The sequence below is a fragment of the Ranitomeya imitator genome, chromosome 10 (assembly GCF_032444005.1).
Source record: "Ranitomeya imitator isolate aRanImi1 chromosome 10, aRanImi1.pri, whole genome shotgun sequence".
In the NCBI taxonomy this organism is placed as follows: domain Eukaryota; kingdom Metazoa; phylum Chordata; class Amphibia; order Anura; family Dendrobatidae; genus Ranitomeya; species Ranitomeya imitator.
The window spans coordinates 137,906,872-137,926,917 of record NC_091291.1 but is presented as its reverse complement, the minus strand read 5'-3'; the positions used below and the strand labels follow the sequence as shown (position 1 = coordinate 137,926,917).

The following is a 20,046-nucleotide window of genomic DNA, read 5'->3' as shown; positions in this document are numbered from 1 at the left end:
CACATCTCATTTAAAAATGTGTTCTTCTTTTTTGTCTTAATTCATCTTTTTTCTCTTTTTTCTCCCCCTTTCTTCTTACCATCCATTTAATTCATTCTAATATTTTCATATAATTGGTAGCAATTTGTACATCCCGTATATTTTTGGCACGATGACGTTGCACCCCGGTCTTATGATCTCAGGGGGTCCGTTTTTGCCCCTTTATTTGATTGATGTGACCAGTTACATCCTCACTCGCTGCCTGTACTCATCATTGTGGATTGTCCTGATGAAGAAGTGCGTAACTTCGAAACGCGTCGACCAATAAACCACATTTCCACATTTCTCCTGCTCATCTTTGCACCTCTGGTAGCGCAGATTTTAACCCACTCATCTCTAGCCTCACTAAAATCTCTCAATAGTGCAGCCTCAGGCTCCGGCCATTACCCCTGCTAAACCCAGCATAAAGTGACAGCCTCTCCTACCTGGCAGACAGTCCAGATGATGGTCGCACGGTTCCTCTTCACCCATTGAGGTCATATTCAGTTTTTCTCGTTTCCCTAATGCAAATACATTTTTTTAGGATGCCCATATATTTTTTTTACACCTAATCGTCACACATGATAATGTATATTGATATAAACCGATTACCGTAATAATCATTTTAACCCTTTACTGTAACCGTTTTGTCGTATATGAAAGGTCACAGATGATCGTATATGTACTCTGTGCCTTTAAAAGGATTAAGCTTGACTTAATAATAAGATAAGTAAGGGTATTCCCAATATTCCCCTTCATTCCCCCTACGTACAAGGACCCAGTTTTGACACATTTTGGGAATCTCCTACATGCCGCTTTAATTACCTTTCTTTGGCGATGGCCACGTGTCGGGCTTCATGTCTTCGTAATCTGTCCAGTCAAACATGGTCATGTCTAATGTCGGCATCACGTCTCCCCCCTTCTTCCCGTGGGACTGGAAAACAGTAAATCTACATAAATATGGTTCCCGCTGCAGGATTAGTGGTGCACTTAAAGGGGGACTCCAATTTCAGTTGATTTCGCATCACGCTACAACCTCTCGATATCCCCCTCAATTCAGACTTTTCCTGGCATTCCTTTCTGACATTGGTCACGTTTTTCCCTTTCTTCCTCCAGTGCTCTGGACAACAGGACGTGAGCAGGAAGTTGGAGGAAGTGGGACAACTCTACTTCCAGCCTGTTGTCATGACAATAACAGTGTTTGTCGGAACAAAGAGGGGAAAACAAACCCCACGGATTCTAATAGAAGGTATTTTAGGAGACTTTTCCCCGGTATATCAGATGGTGCATCACCCGAAGATCTTCATTCTGCCACCCTTATTCTTTGAGTTGTTACACTGCCCCCTGTCTGTAAGAAGCTGTGAACTTAGGTACCTTTTCCTAGCAACACATTTAAAGGGAATCTGTCATCACATCTGACCTATCTGAACTATAACTATGGACATAAACGCTATAAACTGCCGAGAAGAGTCCTCACTGTGTCTCATATCAGCTGTATTGTTGCTGAGAAATCATCTTCTATCACTTTATAAAGTGACCTCTTCCAGCCTCCGGGGCGGATGGTGCCTGGAGATGACTCTGCCTCCAGAGCATGAAGGAGGTGTTCCCAGTGTGATGTACGTCCATATTAATAGTTTGGAGAGGTCGAATGTGGTGACAGATTCCCTTTAAAAGGTAAACGTTGTTTTAATTTTCATAAATCAATAATAAACAAGAAAAAAAATAAACTTTCTAATACATCTAATGAGAGAAATCTGCGTCTTTCTCTTCATGGACTCATCTTTCCCTTCCATTTCATGGTATAATTTGTAAAGATCTGTATTCAGAGAAGACAGATTTTCCCATTACTGAGATACGAGATGGCAGCTGGTGCTATTCAAATTAATCTACGGAGGGAGAAGGAGCTAGAGACGCTCCGCTGCAATGCCTGCTCAGATGCTCCGCTGCAACGCCTGCTCAGATGCTCCGCTGCAACGCCTGCTCAGACGCTCCGCTGCAACGCCTGCTCAGACGCTCAGCTGCAACGCCTGCTCAGACGCTCCGCTGCAACGCCTGCTCAGAAGCTCAGCTGCAACGTCTGCCTAGACGCTGCGCTGCAACGCCTGCTCAGACGTTCCGCTGCAACGCCTGCTCAGACGCTCCGCGGCAACGCCTGCTCAGACGCTCCGCGGCAACGCCTGCTCAGACGCTCCGCGGCAACGCCTGCTCAGACGCTCCGCGGCAACGCCTGCTCAGACGCTCCGCGGCAACGCCTGCTCAGACGCTCCGTGGCAACGCCTGCTCAGACGCTCCGCGGCAACGCCTGCTCAGACCCTCCGCGGCAACGCCTGCTCAGACACTCCGCGGCAACGCCTGCTCAGACACTCCGCTGCAACGCCTGCTCAGACACTCCGCTGCAACGCCTGCTCAGACACTCCGCTGCAACGCCTGCTCAGACACTCCGAGGCAACACCTGATCAGACACTGCGCTGCAACGTGTGCTCAGACACTCTGCTGCAACGCCTGCTCAGACTCTCCGCTGCAACGCCTGCTCAGACGCTCCGCGGTAACGTCTGCTCAGACGGTCCGCGGCAATGCCTGCTCAGATGCTCCGCTGCAACGCCTGCTCAGACGCTCCGCTGCAACGCCTGCTCAGACGCTCCGCTGCAACGCCTGCTCAGAAGCTCCGCTGCAACGCCTGCTCAGACGCTCCGCTGCAACCCCTGCTCAGACGCTCTGCTGCAACGCCTGCTCAGACACTCCGCTGCAACGCCTGCTCAGACATTCTGCAGAAACTTCTCCCAAAAGTTACAGTTCTCCATTGAAACTTACGAGCACCAGCCGTCATCTCCCATCTCAGTCACGGGAATAAACGTAGTCACATAAATTTGATTTGAGAATTTTGAGACTGATAGATTAGTCTTGGAGGCGAAAGAAGTAGATTTCCCTGATAAGATTTATTACAAAGTTTCTTATTTTCATGTGTACTATTGGATTATGGGAGGGGGGATTTAAAATGACAGTTACTCCTTAAGGTTAATTTAAAGGGGTTTTCTATTATTTATTTTTAAAAAAAGTAGCCAAAAGCAGAACATTGATTAAATAAATTAAAAAAAAAAAAAAAAAAACAGGACTCACTTTTTCAATCCCCTGATTCTAGCTACTCCTGAAGTTTTGGGTGATCAAAGAGGTAAGTATAGATTTATTTTTTTTATTTTTTTTACAAATTCTGGAAAATCCCTTTAAATCTATAACTTTATTAGAGAAATGCATTATGGAAAGTTCATATGCATCCAGTGTCTGAGAAAACATGACTTATTTCTTCCATAAACGGCACCACCATTGTCCACAGGTTGCGTCCGGCATTGCAGCTCAGTTCCATTCACTTCTATGACTATATCACTAGGGATGGTGCTGTTTTTGGATAATCATGGGCTGCCATATTGGCTATCAGACACCAAGAGATGCCTCTGAATACAGATTAATATTTAGCGATGTTCCAACCCTTTCATGAATGTGAAGCATGAAAGCGCTGCGGTAGGGGGGAGGGAGGAGGTCTCTCCCGGGAGAACGCAATTATTTGCGGCTGTACAAATTGGCTTTATTTGGAGCCGTGAGCCCCGTTGGTCCCTGCCATTCGGCTTCATTCCTGTTTAATAAGATATTAGTATTGCGCTGAATCATAAGACTGAGTATTACCAGGAGAGCGGAGCGAGCGCCGCTCCGGAGCAGCGTGCGTGGAGCAAGCAGATGGAAGGATCAGAGGTTGCATGCTGCGTGTTGGGCTTCAGACTCAGCCGCTGAGAACAAAGGGTTTTATTTTTATTTTTTCAAAGCCACCAGCCCCCGTCCTGCCATCGCCCGGAGAAAACTTTTTCAATATTAATCCGGCAGCGTCTCATCTGCGCTCGAGTATCATTAATCGCCCAGGGCAGAGCCAACCGTACGACATGACAACCATATTTCCAGGCGCGATCTGTGACCTGAAGGCAACTGGGGCGAAGCGGGGTTTATCGATCGGACGTCTACCTTGCTGCGGCGTGGCGTCTCCACCATCGCCGTGGGTTCCTGCTCGGTAATATACATCGGCTTGGTGACGGTTAATGGCGGCGCGGTGACTGACACACCGGGAGACAGCGCCACATGAATGAGCTGGGTGGGCTCTCGGAGGCTTAAATCTTCTTTCAAAAGACCACTGGGCTCGACTTCAAAGCCTCTGCCTGCAAGTACAGAGGAAAGGAGGATTAGAGAGCAAATTGGCCCTTATCACCGGACCGCCATCCGGAGGACGGACCGCTTCACTGCATTGTTGTCCGCTGCAGTACACCTGAGGACAATGGAGCAGCAGGAAGGTTACACTGATTACATAGATAAAAGGAAAATACATGGATAATACAGACAAGTCATTCTATTGGACAAGTGCATAACGTAATGTATGTACCGCAATACCTCCGCCGGGCTACATGGAAATAGCAAACACAACTGGGGTGGAGTTCTCAGGCTGGCATGTGCTGCGCGGTGGTGCAGGAATTATTACGCAACATCCTGCTGCTTTAATGCGAAATGTCGTCTCTGTAATGCAACTTGGCACTTATGAGGTTTGAAGGAGGCAGAACTAATGTAAAGTGCCATCCTGCACTGCGATTTCTGCCATATATATCGGCATGTCACATGCAGCTTGGAAAAGGCAGCAAAATTATAAACCGCCAACATGAAGCTTTGACTGAGGTGCAATTTCTGGCATGCAGTTTGCAAAAAGCTTCAGAAAAAAAGTTAAAGCGCCATCTGGCAGCTTTAACTGAAGTGTGATTTATGGCATGCAGCTCAGCAGGTCACATGCAGCTTGGAGGCAGCAGTAGAATTGTAGAGTGCCAACCTGCAGATTTAACTAAAGTGTGATTTACAGCTTGCAGCGCGGCAGGTCATGTGCAACTTAGAGGCAGAAGTAGAATTGCAGAGTGCCAACTTGCAGATTTAACTGAAGAGTGATTTATGGCATGCAGCTCGGCAGTCACATGCAGCTAGGAGGTAGCAGAAAAATTGTAGAGTGCCAACCTGCAGATTTAACTGAAGAGTGATTTATGGCATGCAGCTTGGCAGTCACATGCAGCTTGGAAGTAGCAGCAAAATTGTAGAGTGCCAACCTGCAGATTTAACTGAAGTGTGATTTCGGGCATGCAGCGTGGCTTGTTCATGGGAAAGGATGACAAACAAAGTTCCGCCTGATTGTACCTGGTACGACTGCATAATGCCCCATATACCTGTTATGATCCGGTGACCTTGGAGCCGCATGGAACTTTCTCTGGAGTTGGTGTAAACTGTACTGACCGCAAATCCTGAACTTAACACCGCAACTAGAAGTAGCCGTGGGGTGTGCCTAACAAATCCTAGACACCTCGACACAGCCGGAAAACTAAATACCCCTATAGATGGAAATAGGAATTCTACCTTGCCTCAGAGCAGAACCCCAAAGGATAGGCAGCCCCCCACAAATATTGACTGTGAGTAGTAGAGGAAAAGACACACGCAGGCAGGAAACAGGATTTAGCAAAAGAGGCCACTCTAGCTAAAATAGGAAAGGATAGGACAGAATACTAAGCGGTCAGTATTAAAATCCTTCCAAAAATATCCACAGCAGAAAATACAAAAAATTCCACCATCTAACTAAAGATGTGGAGCGTATATCTGCAACTCCAGAGAATCCAACAAGACTGAGAAAACACTGACACAGTCTAAGCTGGACAAGAGAAAACAAATGAATAGCACAGAATTATTAAGCACACAGCATGTGTGCCACAGAAACAAAAACCAGACACTTATCTTTGCTGAAATGGCAGCAAGGCAGGAGGAACCAGACAAAGATCCAAAACCTCCCAGAACCATGGACAACTGGCAAGGACTAAAGAATCCTGCACACCTAAATATCCCAGTCAGAACTGCAATCAGCAGAAACACCTGACCAGGACTGCAACTCAGGGACAACTGCATTACCACCTACAACCACTGGAGAGAACCCAAAAGCAGAATTCACAACAGTACCCCCCCCTTGAGGAGGGGTCACCGAACCCTCACCAGGGCCCCCAGGACGATCAGGATGAGCCAGATGAAAGGCACGGACCAAATCAGCAGCATGGACATCAGAGGCAAAAACCCAAGAATTATCCTCCTGGCCATAACCCTTCCATTTGACAAGGTACTGAAGCCTCCGCCTCGAAAAACGAGAATCCAAAATCTTCTCAACCACATACTCCAACTCCCCATCAACCAACACAGGGGCCGGAGGATCAACAGAGGGAACAACGGGCACCACATATTTCCGCAATAAAGATCTATGGAAGACATTATGGATAGCAAAAGAGCCCGGAAGCGCCAATCGAAAAGACACCGGATTAATAATCTCAGAAATCCTATAAGGACCAATAAACCGAGGCTTAAACTTAGGGGAAGAAACCTTCATAGGAACATGATGGGAAGACAACCAGACCAGATCCCCAACCCGAAGCCGGGAACCAACACACCGACGACGGTTAGCAAAACGTTGAGCCTCCTCCTGAGACAACACCAAATTGTCCACCATATGAGCCCAAGTCTGCTGCAACCTGTCAACCACAGAATCCACACCAGGAAGGTCAGAAGGCTCAACCTGCCCAGACGAAAAACGGGGATGAAAACCAAAATTACAAAAAAAAGGCGAAATCAAAGTAGCCGAACTAGCCCGATTATTAAGGGCAAACACGGCCAATGGCAAGAAGGCCACCCAATCATCCTGATCAGCAGACACAAAGCATCTCAAATAAGTCTCCAAAGTCTGATTAGTTTGCTCGGACTGGCCATTTGTCTGAGGATGAAATGCAGAAGAAAAAGACAAATCAATGCCCAGCCTAGCATAAAAGGCCCGCCAAAACCTAGAAACAAACTGGGAACCTCTGTCGGACACAATATTCTCCGAAATGCCATGCAGACGAACCACATGCTGAAAAAACAACGGAACCAAATCTGAAGAGGAAGGCAATTTAGGCAAAGGCACCAAATGAACCATCTTAGAGAACCGGTCACAAACAACCCAGATAACAGACATCTTCTGGGAAACTGGAAGATCAGAAATAAAATCCATAGAAATATGCGTCCAGGGCCTCTCAGGGGCCGGCAAAGGCAAAAGCAACCCACTAGCACGGGAACAACAAGGCTTGGCCCGCGCACAAGTCCCACAGGACTGCACAAAAGAACGCACATCACGTGACAAAGAAGGCCACCAAAAGGACCTACCAACCAAATCTCTGGTACCAAAAATACCAGGATGACCAGCCAACACAGAACAGTGAACCTCAGAAATCACTCTACTAGTCCATCTGTCAGGAACAAACAGTTTCCCCACTGGACAGCGGTCAGGTCTGTCAGCCTGAAATTCCTGAAGAACCCGTCGTAAATCAGAGGAAATGGAAGAAAGGACCACCCCTTCTTTCAGAATGCCGACCGGTTCAAGGACCTCAGGAGAATCAGGCAAAAAACTCCTAGAGAGGGCATCCGCCTTAATATTCTTAGAACCCGGAAGATACGAAACTACGAAATCAAAACGGGAAAAAAAACAAGGACCATCGAGCCTGTCTAGGATTCAGCCGTTTGGCAGACTCGAGGTAAATCAGATTCTTATGATCGGTCAAGACCACAATACGGTGCTTAGCTCCCTCAAGCCAATGTCGCCACTCCTCAAACGCCCACTTCATAGCCAACAACTCCCGATTGCCGACATCATAATTGCGTTCAGCAGGCGAAAACTTACGGGAAAAGAAGGCACACGGTTTCATCAAGGAACCAACAGGATCCCTCTGAGACAAAACGGCCCCTGCCCCAATCTCAGAAGCGTCAATCTCAACCTGAAACGGAAGAGAAACATCCAGTTGGCGCAACACCGGATCAGAAGTAAATCGGCGTTTAAGCTCCTGAAAGGCAGAGGCAGCCGCAGAGGACCAATTCGCCACATTAGCCTCCCAGAACCACGGACAACTGGCAAGGACTAATGAATCCTGCACACCTAAATACCCCAGTCAGAACTGCAATCAGCAGAAACACCTGACCAGGACTGCAACTCAGGGACAACTGCATTACCACCTACAACCACTGGAGGGAACCCAAAAGCAGAATTCACAACATATACCTATCTGTGTATAATGATGATCTGTTAGTTTAGCTAGTTAGTTTAGCTCACATTACAAACATTATTTTACCCCCCCCCCCCCCACTATACCTTCAGTGCACCCCTCAGGAGATGTGATGCCCTTTTCTTCCCAAGAAATACAGACCAATGGGACAATTACCCATAAGCCAAATGATGTATATGCACAAGCAGGAGGCAGCGTGCAGCAGCAGGGCCCACGCGTTTCGCTCGTAGTATATTTCTTTAATTATAACCCTATGTTGCAGCGGTCTCTGGTGGTGTCTGTGCCGGGTTATCAGCAATTACAGCCTCGCTGTTAGGATGTGTGTAATTGCATTCATTTGTCTAAATTAAGGCTCCCCGCTGACTGCTCGTGTTCATGAATTCACAGGCTACGATCCTCCCAGGAAGCGAGAACGCGTCTCGTAAGCAAACCCGGCCAGACAGAGAAGACGTCTCCAGTGGTGACGATTAGCGCTCCGCTGCTGACTATTCCCATCATGATTTCCAAGTTCCCGTTAGAATCCAGTAAGCAAATCTTGGTTAATAAAGTCTTGTACGTGGGCCCGGGAGTTCGCCAAAGTGCCGCGCGTTAATCTAGCCGCGCCGTTATTACAATTATGTGAAACAGAAGATAGATATTTTTATGGCTCAATATTATTTGATGTTAGATCCTTAAAATAAGTAGACTAATCCACAGCACGGAGCGGGCCGGCAACAGGGATAATCTCGCACTGGGGGGCCGTAAACCTCTCTTTGATGCTTCGGGCTGACATTAAAAACATCGACGGGAAATCTTTATCTGCGGGATTAAACTCTTTGCAGCCGTGAAAATCGCTCTTCCCAATCAAACTGAGGATGAGGGTCAATAATTGATCTCGGCGATGGGGCGTTGCACGTTTCGGGCTGGTAATGTAATAGTGGCAGGTCCATAGAGGTCAATAAGAAAACAAGCATTTCTGAAATTTTCAAGGTGAAAAAAGCTTTGGTGGTTTCCAAGTCAACGCGTTTGGTATGGTGGGATTTGTCATGCTCTTTATCCTCGGGCAGAAGAAACCACACAAAACACATCAATCTTCAGACTCAGACTATGCCAAATGCTGAATGTAACCCTCCGCATCCTTATGTGCGGGGTGCAGAGATAACATTGCCCATGTGGCTCCGATTCCTGGGGGCCCAAAAGCTCCTTCAAGAAGATTTGCACATATAAGACCCTCGGAGCAGCGTTTACATTGGTGACCCCTATCCACAGGATCCGCGAGGAGGTCTGACTGCTGGGACCTGCGCTAATCAGCAGAACAGGGCACATATATCCTAGATAGAATGAAGCAGCAGTGCACATGATCGACCACTGCTCCATTCTCCATAGGACTGCCGAAAAAAGCTCAAGGCAGAGCTGTTCAGTCCCATGGGGAATTAATGGAGAGTTTGTTGAACATGCGCATAACAAGGATACAAGTACCCCTTTCTTCCGATCGGTGGGGTCACAGTAGTCGGACCCCCACCAATCAATAAGTTATTACCTATCCATGACTTCTCCTCAGCAGACAACCCCTTCATCCTAAGTCTCTGCTCTTACGAGTGTGATAGTTATTGTGATGAGCAAAGCAAAGTTCCAAAATGCAGAGATTGTTTTACGGGGAAGCAAACTTGGAAAAGGACCCAAATGTCCACAAGAGCCACATGAAAAAAAAACCCTGGAACATCTAAAAACAACCCGGTATTATATAATGAAGTTTGGGGCTATTATTTGGCAATTATAGGAACAATACGGTATTTTGTTGGGACCATTCCGGCACAACTTTTTACCTCCACAACTCTGCCACCCCCTCTAGGCCTCTGTTATGCCCTATTAATGTTATTTTGGTCTGGGCCTCGTACAATGAAGTAAAGTAGCACAAGAAACTTTATTTTGCTTTCTAGAAAAATTTTGTCAAAGGCCAAGAAATTTGGCAACTCTTCAGAGAGTTAAGGAATTCTCCGGCTTTTCTGACCCAGGAAAATTAGCAAGTGTGCTTTATGAGAAGAGGGGAACAAACTGTGATCTGGTTCAGCTTTGTGTCTCCCTGACTGTTTTCCTAGCACAGTGGAGCTCCACCCGGCTGAGGAGGGGGAACTTAGAAGGAGACGTAGCATGATAACTTCATTCTCCAGATAGATGGGGTCTCAGAGGTTCTTCACTCTCCAGATAGATGGGGTCTCAGTGGTTCTTCATTCTCCAGATAGATGGGGTCTCAGTGGTTTTTCATTCTCTAGATCGATGGGGTCTTAGAGGTTCTTCATTCTCCAGATAGATGGGGTCTCAGTGGTTCTTCATTCTGCAGATAGATGGGGTCTCAGTGGTTCTTCACTCTCCAGATAGATGGGGTCTTAGAGGTTCTTCATTCTCCAGATAGATGGGGTCTCAGAGGTTCTTCATTCTCCAGATAGATGGGGTCTCAGAGGTTCTTCATTCTCCAGATAGATGGTGTCTCAGTGGTTTTTCATTCTCCAGATAGATGGTGTCTCAGTGGTTTTTCATTCTCTAGATAGATGAGGTCTTAGAGGTTCTTCATTTTCCAGATAGATGGGGTCTTAGAGGTACTTCATTCTCCAGATAGATGGGGTCTTAGAGGTTCTTCATTCTCCAGATAGATGGGGTCTGTGAGGTTCTTCATTCTCCAGATAGATGGTGTCTCAGTGGTTTTTCATTCTCCAGATAGATGGGGTCTCAGTGGTTTTTCATTCTCCAGATAGATGGGGTCTTAGAGGTTCTTCAATTTCCAGATAGGTGGGGTTTCAGTGGTTTTTCATTCTCCAGATAGGTGGGGTCTCAGAGGTTCTTTAATCTCCTTTAGGTGGGGTCTCAAAGGTTGCACCCCCACTGTTCATAAACTGATGCCATAGACTAGCACTACAGTATTAGGGGCCCTCGCAGAGCTTCGGAAGGAGGCGATTAACCTATTTGGCCATGGTACACTCAGTCTTCTCCAAACCCGTGGGTAAGAGAAAACTTTCCTATAGATGCTGGATTCATGCTTAATAAGATACCCTGTCCATAATGCCGCAGTTGAAGCAAATTTGTTGCACTTTTCTGAGTTTCCATTCACGCTCCTGCCATTTCGAGCCCCGGCTGCTCCTGGAAGAAATCATTCTGTTTTGATGTCCTATAATTCTATGTATTTAAATGTCACTGCCAAGTTCCAAGCCGGGCACTGAAATAATACCATATCTGCGCTCTCGCAGACAGTCAGGGAATGTATTCGGAGGTAGGGGGGGATGTGACATTTTTGTATTTTTTGGGGAGTCAGCTTTAAAGGGTATTGACGATTACAGTTAGCAAGAGTCGGAGTGCAGAGATTTGGAGGGAGGGAGAATTTATTTGATTGCTTTGGCAGATTTTTAACTTCAATAAAAAAATCCTGCAATGTGAGAAAAAAAAAATCCCTGCATGAAACAGCCATAACAGGTGCTTATCTATGTGAGCACGAGGATCTGCTGTAAATATATAAAGTTGTCTCTGAGCTAGTGGGTGTAGATTGCATGCTATGATGCCTCCCTGTTACAACTCTGCCAGCATCACTGCATGGCCTCCCATCCCTCACACATCTTACTCACTGCTCCAGGTCATGTTGTGGTCTCTGTCTGCTGCCAGCTCCATATTCAGTGTCTCTTGCTCTCTGCATGCTTCCTGGCTGTGTACATAGGGGGGCGGCGCCAGAGCTCTCTGGTTCTTATGGAATCAGGGTGCACCTGTCTAATGTGTTCCTGACCAATTACCAAGAGGCCTTTAGTATTTAGGGCAGCTCCACCCTGTGGACTGGGCCTGTGCAATGTGTTAACTCAGTCAGTGTCTTGCTTCTGAGCTGCCAGGCCTTGCTCTGTGTTTTGCCTTCTCTGGAGGCTTCACTCCTTGCCTTGTTCTTTTCTGTCCGCCCTCCAGGAGGCAAAATATCCTGGTCCCTGTGTCTTTGTTCTTGTACCTTGTCTTGTACCATTACCTTGTCTGAACTCTGTCCTACCTCTGCCTCCTTGTCTGTGGCTTCTTTCCCTGCTGTGCCTCTCTGCTCCACTCTCGGCTCTGCGACCCTGCTTTGTTCCTTGCTCTGCATCCTGTGGCTTTGCTCTCGGCTCTGCACTCTGTAGCTTTACTCTGCGGCTCCTTGCGGTTCTACCCTGCTCTGTATCCTTGTGGCTCTGCCTGTGCTCCGTACTCCTGCGGTTCTGCTTCATTCTGGTTCTGCTGCTGCAGAACCTCTTGCTGCTCTACAGCTCTTATCTGCAGCCTTGTGGTTCTCCTCCTGTGTGAACAGATCCAAACCTGTTTCTTCTAAACTCCATTGACTCCTGTCTGTACCAGTTCCTGTATTTGCTGTGTGAACAGGTCTCTACCTGTTTCTCCATACACCATTCTTTCCTATCAGTACAAGTACCTGCACCTGCTGTGTGAACAGGACCCTACCTAATCCATCCACCACTCCTGCCCTGTGTCTCAGCCTTGCCTGCCTGGTGTCTCAGCCCTGCCTGGTGTCAGCCGTGCCTGCCTGCCCTGTGTCTCAGCCGTGCCTGCCTGCCCTGTGTCTCAGCCGTACCTGCCTACCCTGTGTCTCAGTCGTGCCTGCCTACCTTGTCTCAGCCGTGCCTGCTTGCCCTGTGTCTCAGCCGTGCCTGCCTGCCCTGTGTCTCAGCCGTGCCTGCCTGCCCTGTGTCTCAGCCGTGCCTGCTTGCCCTGTGTCTCAGCTGTGCCTGCCTACCCTGTGTCTCAGTCATGCCTGCCTGCCTGTGTCTCAGCTGTTCCGGCTTGCCTACTCGTCTGAGTTTTAGCCGTGCTCATCTGCCAGTTGTGCCTGTTGCCCGCACCTGTCCTGGTGTTCCTGTTTCCCAAGTGGGATCAGCAGCCACAGCCAGACACCGCCCTGGAGTAGCACCTGGCAGCTGCCTGCTGCACAAGCCTGATCTCACCATCAGAGGCTCCAGTGAACACAAAGGCAGCTGTCTTAGTCACGCCCCTTCCAGGGTAGTCTGGTTTGTGGCACAGTGGGTCCACAAACACCCTGGCTCACGCCCACCAGTCAGGGCGTGAGTGTGACACTCCCATAAACAGCACACACAGAAATGAGGGATTTATGCTCTCCTGTATCTGTATAGCACATGTTCAGAAGCAGTAGAATCATGGAGAGCATTATATAGCAGTACCGAGCAGAGTAGTTGTGATTCCAGTACTGAGATGAGATAAGACACTAGAGAGCAATTTTAGCAAGGAACACAATATACAGCAGTTGAATCCACACAGAATGAAGCTTGAAACCAGCAGCTTGGTATAAAACACACAGAAGAAGTTGGGCTATGCTGATGTAACTTGAATGCATGAAAACTGTTTTGTTTTGTTTTTTTGCACCTGTAGTATACAGTAGTACTGAGCACTGTAGATGAGAATCCAGCTCTGGGGTGAGGGGAGGCAAAACGCTTAATAGAAAGCAGCAGTTCCTGTCAGACTGTGTCTACGACTTTCTGTTTCATTCTGCTTCTCTCTTGTTTCTCCTCCCATCTCCATAGACTTTTATAGTCAGCTGTAATCTTGGCAGTCCATCTTGTGTTGGTCAAGACAGATTTTAGAAAAGGGAGGAGAACAAGTGTCTCATAAGTGTAATATATGTTATCAGAGAAATCTGCTTCTTTCTCCAAAGATTCTTATATTTGCTTGTACTATTGATTGAAGCGCAGATTGCGCAGACTACAAATAGCACTTGAGCAGTAAACTTTCTCCTGGCTGCAGTCAGTCTTAGAGGGAATTCAGGCGCTCTCAGTATACAGAGTTATTATTAAAGTCACTGTATAACCAGTATGCATTAAGCTCCAGAGCTCCCCCTAGAGGTGCGTACATGCAATCCGAATACTAAGCTTTACATCCATGATCCTTGGGAATAGGAACGCTTCATCGATCACTATAAAGATGTTTTAAAAATATTAGTGAAAACAGGAATATAGTGCAATAAAATAAGAATTGAAAAGAACAGTACCTCTGTGGTGCTTCACCTTGTGATTGCCCCTTTTTTGCGCCTTGTGCTTTCTTCCCTTAGAGTGAATCCCTGGTGGTTGATTTTCTCTCTCATGATAAGGAAATTCGAAACGTTGGAACCCTTCTTGCTTACTCGTGCCCAGATGCCCGTTATCTCCCGACTCCCCCGCATCTTCTCCAGCTACAAAAGATGGCACCCCACTACGAGTCCTATCTTTCCTGGCCGCTCCTGACCTTCTGTGTGGTCTCTCGGGATGTACTTGATGCCACACGTCTTCACTATACTTGTTCTCGGAGATTTTCTTTCGTCTGGCTCTGGGCTCGAATGCGTTGGCACACGTCAAGATATTCATAATTAAAAGCAGCACGACAACTAGCTGGAGAAGTCCGCCGAAGGGATACGGCATTTTTCAAAGCGTTGCACCTGTGGATACATCGTAGAGACGAGTCATTATCAAGGACACTCCGACAAAGGGGGAACATCTGCTTTTTAACAAATTGCAAATTAATTACAGGGCTTTTAACGAATCGCATAAAAGGAAGGTGCGAGGACTCGTTACAGAAAACAAGTGCTTGATAATTTAACATCTTCTAATTTGTATAGAAAGTAAAGTAAAGCTTGGAAATAATCTGAAGTTGAGCGTAGAAACAACTTAAAGTGCCTCTGACACGAGAAAGCTGATCTGTAAATACAGTCTCATCGATAAGAAGCCCATCAGGGGTTAAAAAAAAATGGGTAGTAAAAGCTATTAGTATAACGCCCCAGATTCTGACAGTTAGGGTTTTTTTTTTCACTGTGCCTAGCATCCAGGTGGAAAGGACAGCGAGGAGGAGCAAGCAAGGCTCCGCCCAAGTCTCCTTTTCAGCGGAATGCCAAACATGGTTACAATCTCATAGAATCTGGTTCTGTGAGTTATGTAAAAAAGTAATTTGACCCTTTAGGGGGCACTGTACCGTAAACGTTGCTGTTTATGTTACATTTTTATTCAAGCCTTACATATTAGAAACCTCTATTACAAAAAGCCCAGCAAAAAGGATTTTTATTTTTCACTTTTTTATTGGAATGTACTAGAAATGTTCAAATCGATTCACTCCGGATTGAGTTTGTGCAGAATATGTAGAAATTTACGGAACCTGACAAATTCAAACAATTTCCAATCCTCTTCGCACATATCGGGTAAAATTGAGAGTAGGATAACATGACCTTAGGTGGGCACCACCATAATGCCCCGCATTGGTACAGCACCTCGATTCAGGAGGGAGTATAACAGCCTATATAAAAGCGGAAGCAGGGAATGCAGCAGCCAGTCTAATCTGCATAGTGGGAGGACGTCACGGCTCATAGTTTAGCCATTAGGATAGGGAGAACAAGCCACAAAATACGGAAGAAACATTACAGACAGTGTGTGACAGCACAGAGGTGAATAAGATTAGTGGATGAGGAAAAAGAGAATAGTGTCATACGTGTCTTTTTCAGGGCAATGAGAGACTTTGCAGAACTTTCTATTTGTGACAAATTGATTAGCGACAAATTGAATTTCCTGAGAAAATTCAGCAAAATTAGAATTAAAAAAAAAAAAATCCTCTTTTCTCTAGAAAGTATAATCGCCTCTCCACCACCTGACAGATGAGGGCTGCGCTGAGACCACTACAGATCATGGTGCTGATTCCTCGTCAGACAGTAATAAGATCCTCGGCTGTGACTCGATCCTGCAGGCTTGTAATGAGCTGTGTAATACAAGCGGGGTCATTTTTCTTCCTGCCACTTACAAGCGCACTACAAATCTAGAGCACTGTATTCATGTCAAGTCCGGGATGGAGCTCTAATGAGAAAATCTCTGCACTACATTGTATGGTATACGGTATATATATATATATATATATATATATATATATATATATATATATATATATATATATATATATATATACGCAGTCTTGGTTAAAAGTGTTGGCACCTTTGAAACTGTTCCAAAAAATTAAGTATTTCTCCCAGAATATTATTGCAATTACACGTTTATTTTCTTTGTGTGTATTGGAAGAACACAAAAAAAACTAAGAAAAAAGGCAAGTTGGACATAATTTCTCAAAAAAAACAGGAATGGGATGAGAAGCTGCGTGAGGGAAAAGCTAGGTGCACAACAACAGGGAGAGGGAGCCCAAACACTAGGGAAGGGGGGAGTGGAGAACCCTAGGCAGATCTAACACCCTGTCTGCCCTAAATAGGTTCCGCGCCTATCACTGAGCAGGAACCTAATCCTTGCCTGACCCTAGCTTTAGGCCCTGGATAGGGAGAGGATGGGGTAGGCACTAGTCACTCCCCAATACAACTAAAGACAGAGAGGGTGGACAAACGAAGGGATACACTTAGCCTGAGAAGACTAGTGAGATAATCACGCCAGCAATCCTCCAAGGGTACTCCAAGGAGACACTAGCCGACTGTAAGTACTTCCAACCATACAGAGGTAAATTGATCTAAGACCTGCATCTTTCTGAAGAGACTGGAGGTATTTAAACCTTCAGCAAGAGTGAGAAAATTAGCAGCAGAATGTGGTGGTAACTGTTGGGTCCTAGAGGGAGAAGTATATCCCTCCATAACAGATGCAAAAAATCAAGAAGGTGCTTGCAGAGCTAATCGCAATGCCCTACTACAAACGGATCCAGGATGTGACTGTCTGTCACACCCGTGACATGGGCAGGACAAAATTGTTGGTACCTTTCCAAAACTGTGGGTTAACCAGGACCGCATATGCCACTAGGCACTTGAGGGCACGTGCCTAGGGCAGGAAGATGCGGGAGGGGGCGCCTGAGCAAGGCGTTTTTTTGTTTTTTTTCCAATTAGTCCAGGGGGTCCCTTGGTTACTGAAGACAGGGGGCAGCAGAGCGGCAGTCAGAACACGTGGTGCTGATGCCAACTCTCCCTACTCCCTGCTGAGTGAGACACAGTGACCCCCTGCTCACAGCCTAACTCCTGCGTGCCCGGAAGTCCACTTACTGGGGCTGAGGTGGAGCGGTGGCGCCCTGTCTCCCGACCCTGGGACACACACATTGCTGGCCAGGACTCGCAGTAGAGCAGTACTGTCATGATCCCAATGGCAGGGGATCACAAAAGGACAAGCACAAAAAACAAAACAAGCTCTAGGGTGATGGAAACTGAGCTGACCACGATCCTGAACCTAAACACACAACTAGCTGTAGCCGGGGAACGTGCCTACGATGATCCTAGACGTCTTGCTCCAGCCGAAGGACTAACTTCCCCTATTAGAAGAAACACAGACCTCTCTTGCCTCCAGAGAACACCCCACAGAAATAGCAGCCCCCCACATGTAATGACGGTGAAATGAGAGGAAAGCACATACGTAGTTATGAAAACAGATTCAGCAAAATGAGGCCCGCTAAAGCTAGATAGCAGAGGATACAAAAGTGAACTGCGCGGTCAGCGAAAAACCCTACAAAAAACCATCCTGAAATTACTTGAACTCATGTGCCAACTCATGGAACATGAGGAGTAATATCAGCCCACTAGAGCAACCAGCAAAAAGGAATCACATATCTGCAAGCTGGACTAAGACAAAAATTAAGCAAAACGTGGAACAAGAAAATCAAAAACTTAGCTTGTCCTGAAGATTTACAGAAGCGGGAAGCAGAGGTAACAAGACACACTGATTACATTGATAGTCGGCGAGGAAATGACAAGAAAGCCAGGTTAAATAGGAAACTCCCATATCCTGATAGAACAGGTGGACACCAGAGACCGCAGAAAACACAAGTCACCCAGTACCATCAGTAACCACCAGAGGGAGCCCAAAAACAGAATCCACAACAGTACCCCCCCCTTGAGGAGGGGTCACCGAACCCTCACGAGAACCACCAGGGCGACCAGGATGAGCCCTATGAAATGCACGAACCAAATCAGCAGCATGAACATCAGAGGCAACCACCCAAGAATTATCCTCCTGACCATAACCCTTCCACTTGACCAAATATTGGAGTTTCCGTCTGGAAACACGAGAATCCAAGATCTTCTCCACAACATACTCCAATTCTCCCTCCACCAGCACCGGAGCAGGAGGTTCAAGCGAAGGAACAACAGGTACCTCATACCTCCGCAACAACGACCGATGGAACACATTATGAATAGCAAACGATGCCGGGAGATCCAAACGAAACGACACAGGGTTAAGAATTTCCAAGATCCTATAGGGACCGATGAACCGAGGCTTGAGCTTAGGAGAAGAGACCTTCATAGGAACAAAACGAGAAGACAACCACACCAAGTCCCCAACACGAAGTCGAGGACCCACGCGGCGACGGCGATTAGCAAACTGCTGAGCCCTCTCCTGGGACAACTTCAAATTGTCCACCACATGACTCCAAATCTGATGCAACCTATCCACCACCATGTCCACTCCAGGACAATCAGAAGGCTCCACCTGACCAGAGGAAAAACGAGGATGAAACCCCGAATTACAAAAGAAAGGAGAAACCAAGGTAGCAGAACTAGCCCGATTATTAAGGGCAAATTCGGCAAGCGGCAAAAAGGTAACCCAGTCATCTTGATCAGCAGAAACAAAACACCTTAAATAAGTTTCCAAGGTCTGATTAGTTCGTTCCGTCTGGCCATTCGTCTGAGGATGGAATGCAGACGAAAAGGACAAATCAATGCCCATCTTAGCACAGAACGTACGCCAAAATCTAGACACAAACTGGGATCCCCTGTCAGAAACGATGTTCTCCGGAATCCCATGCAAACGAACCACGTTCTGAAAAAACAGAGGGACCAACTCAGAGGAGGAAGGCAACTTAGGCAAGGGTACCAGATGAACCATCTTAGAAAAGCGGTCACACACAACCCAGATGACGGACATTTTTTGAGAGACAGGGAGATCCGAAATAAAGTCCATGGAAATGTGCGTCCAAGGCCTCTTCGGGATAGGCAAAGGTGACAACAATCCACTGGCCCGAGAACAGCAAGGCTTAGCCCGAGCGCAAACTTCACAAGACTGCACAAAAGAACGCACATCCCTCGACAAGGAAGGCCACCAAAAAGACCTGGCCACCAAGTCTCTAGTACCAAATATTCCAGGATGACCTGCCAACGCAGAAGAATGGACCTCGGAGATGACTCTAATGGTCCAATTATCCGGAACAAACAGTCTTTCAGGCGGACAACGATCAGGTTTATCCGCCTGAAACTCCTGCAAAGCACGTCGCAAGTCTGGGGAGACAGCCGACAAAATCACCCCATCCCTAAGGATACCAGTGGGCTCAGAATTTCCAGGGGAGTCAGGCACAAAACTCCTAGAAAGAGCATCCGCCTTCACATTCTTTGAACCTGGCAGGTATGAAACCACAAAATCGAAACGGGAGAAAAACAGTGACCAACGAGCCTGTCTAGGATTCAGACGCTTGGCAGACTCAAGGTAAATCAGATTTTTGTGATCAGTCAAGACCACCACACGATGTCTAGCACCCTCAAGCCAATGACGCCACTCCTCAAATGCCCACTTCATGGCCAAAAGCTCCCGATTACCAACATCATAATTCCGCTCAGTGGGCGAAAACTTTCTAGAAAAGAACGCACATGGCTTCATCACTGAGCAATCGGAGCTTCTCTGCGACAAAACCGCCCCCGCTCCAATCTCGGAAGCATCAACCTCAACCTGAAAAGGAAGCGAAACATCTGGCTGACGCAACACAGGAGCAGAAGAAAACCGGCGCTTAAGTTCCTGAAAGGCCTCCACAGCCGCAGGAGACCAATCAGCAACATCAGCACCCTTCTTAGTCAAATCCGTCAAAGGCTTAAAAACACTAGAAAAATTAGTTATGAAACGACGATAAAAATTAGCAAAGCCCAAGAACTTCTGTAGACTCTTAAGAGATGTAGGCTGCGTCC

The 20,046-nt window shown here is 46.8% G+C and overlaps 1 protein-coding gene across 1 annotated transcript in view; it reads right to left on the bottom strand.

Annotated features, from left to right (window-relative positions):
- The window catches only part of DRAXIN (dorsal inhibitory axon guidance protein), a 44,785-nt gene that overhangs the window by 6,014 nt on the left and 18,725 nt on the right, over window positions 1-20,046 (bottom strand). The window contains exons 2-5 of the mRNA XM_069741170.1: window positions 14,152-14,574; window positions 4,027-4,217; window positions 844-952; window positions 465-539 (exon numbers count right to left, since the gene is read on the bottom strand). Coding sequence (XP_069597271.1) covers window positions 465-539; window positions 844-952; window positions 4,027-4,217; window positions 14,152-14,557 — 781 coding nt within the window. The 5' untranslated portion in view covers window positions 14,558-14,574. The remainder of the gene's footprint in view (window positions 1-464; window positions 540-843; window positions 953-4,026; window positions 4,218-14,151; window positions 14,575-20,046) is intronic.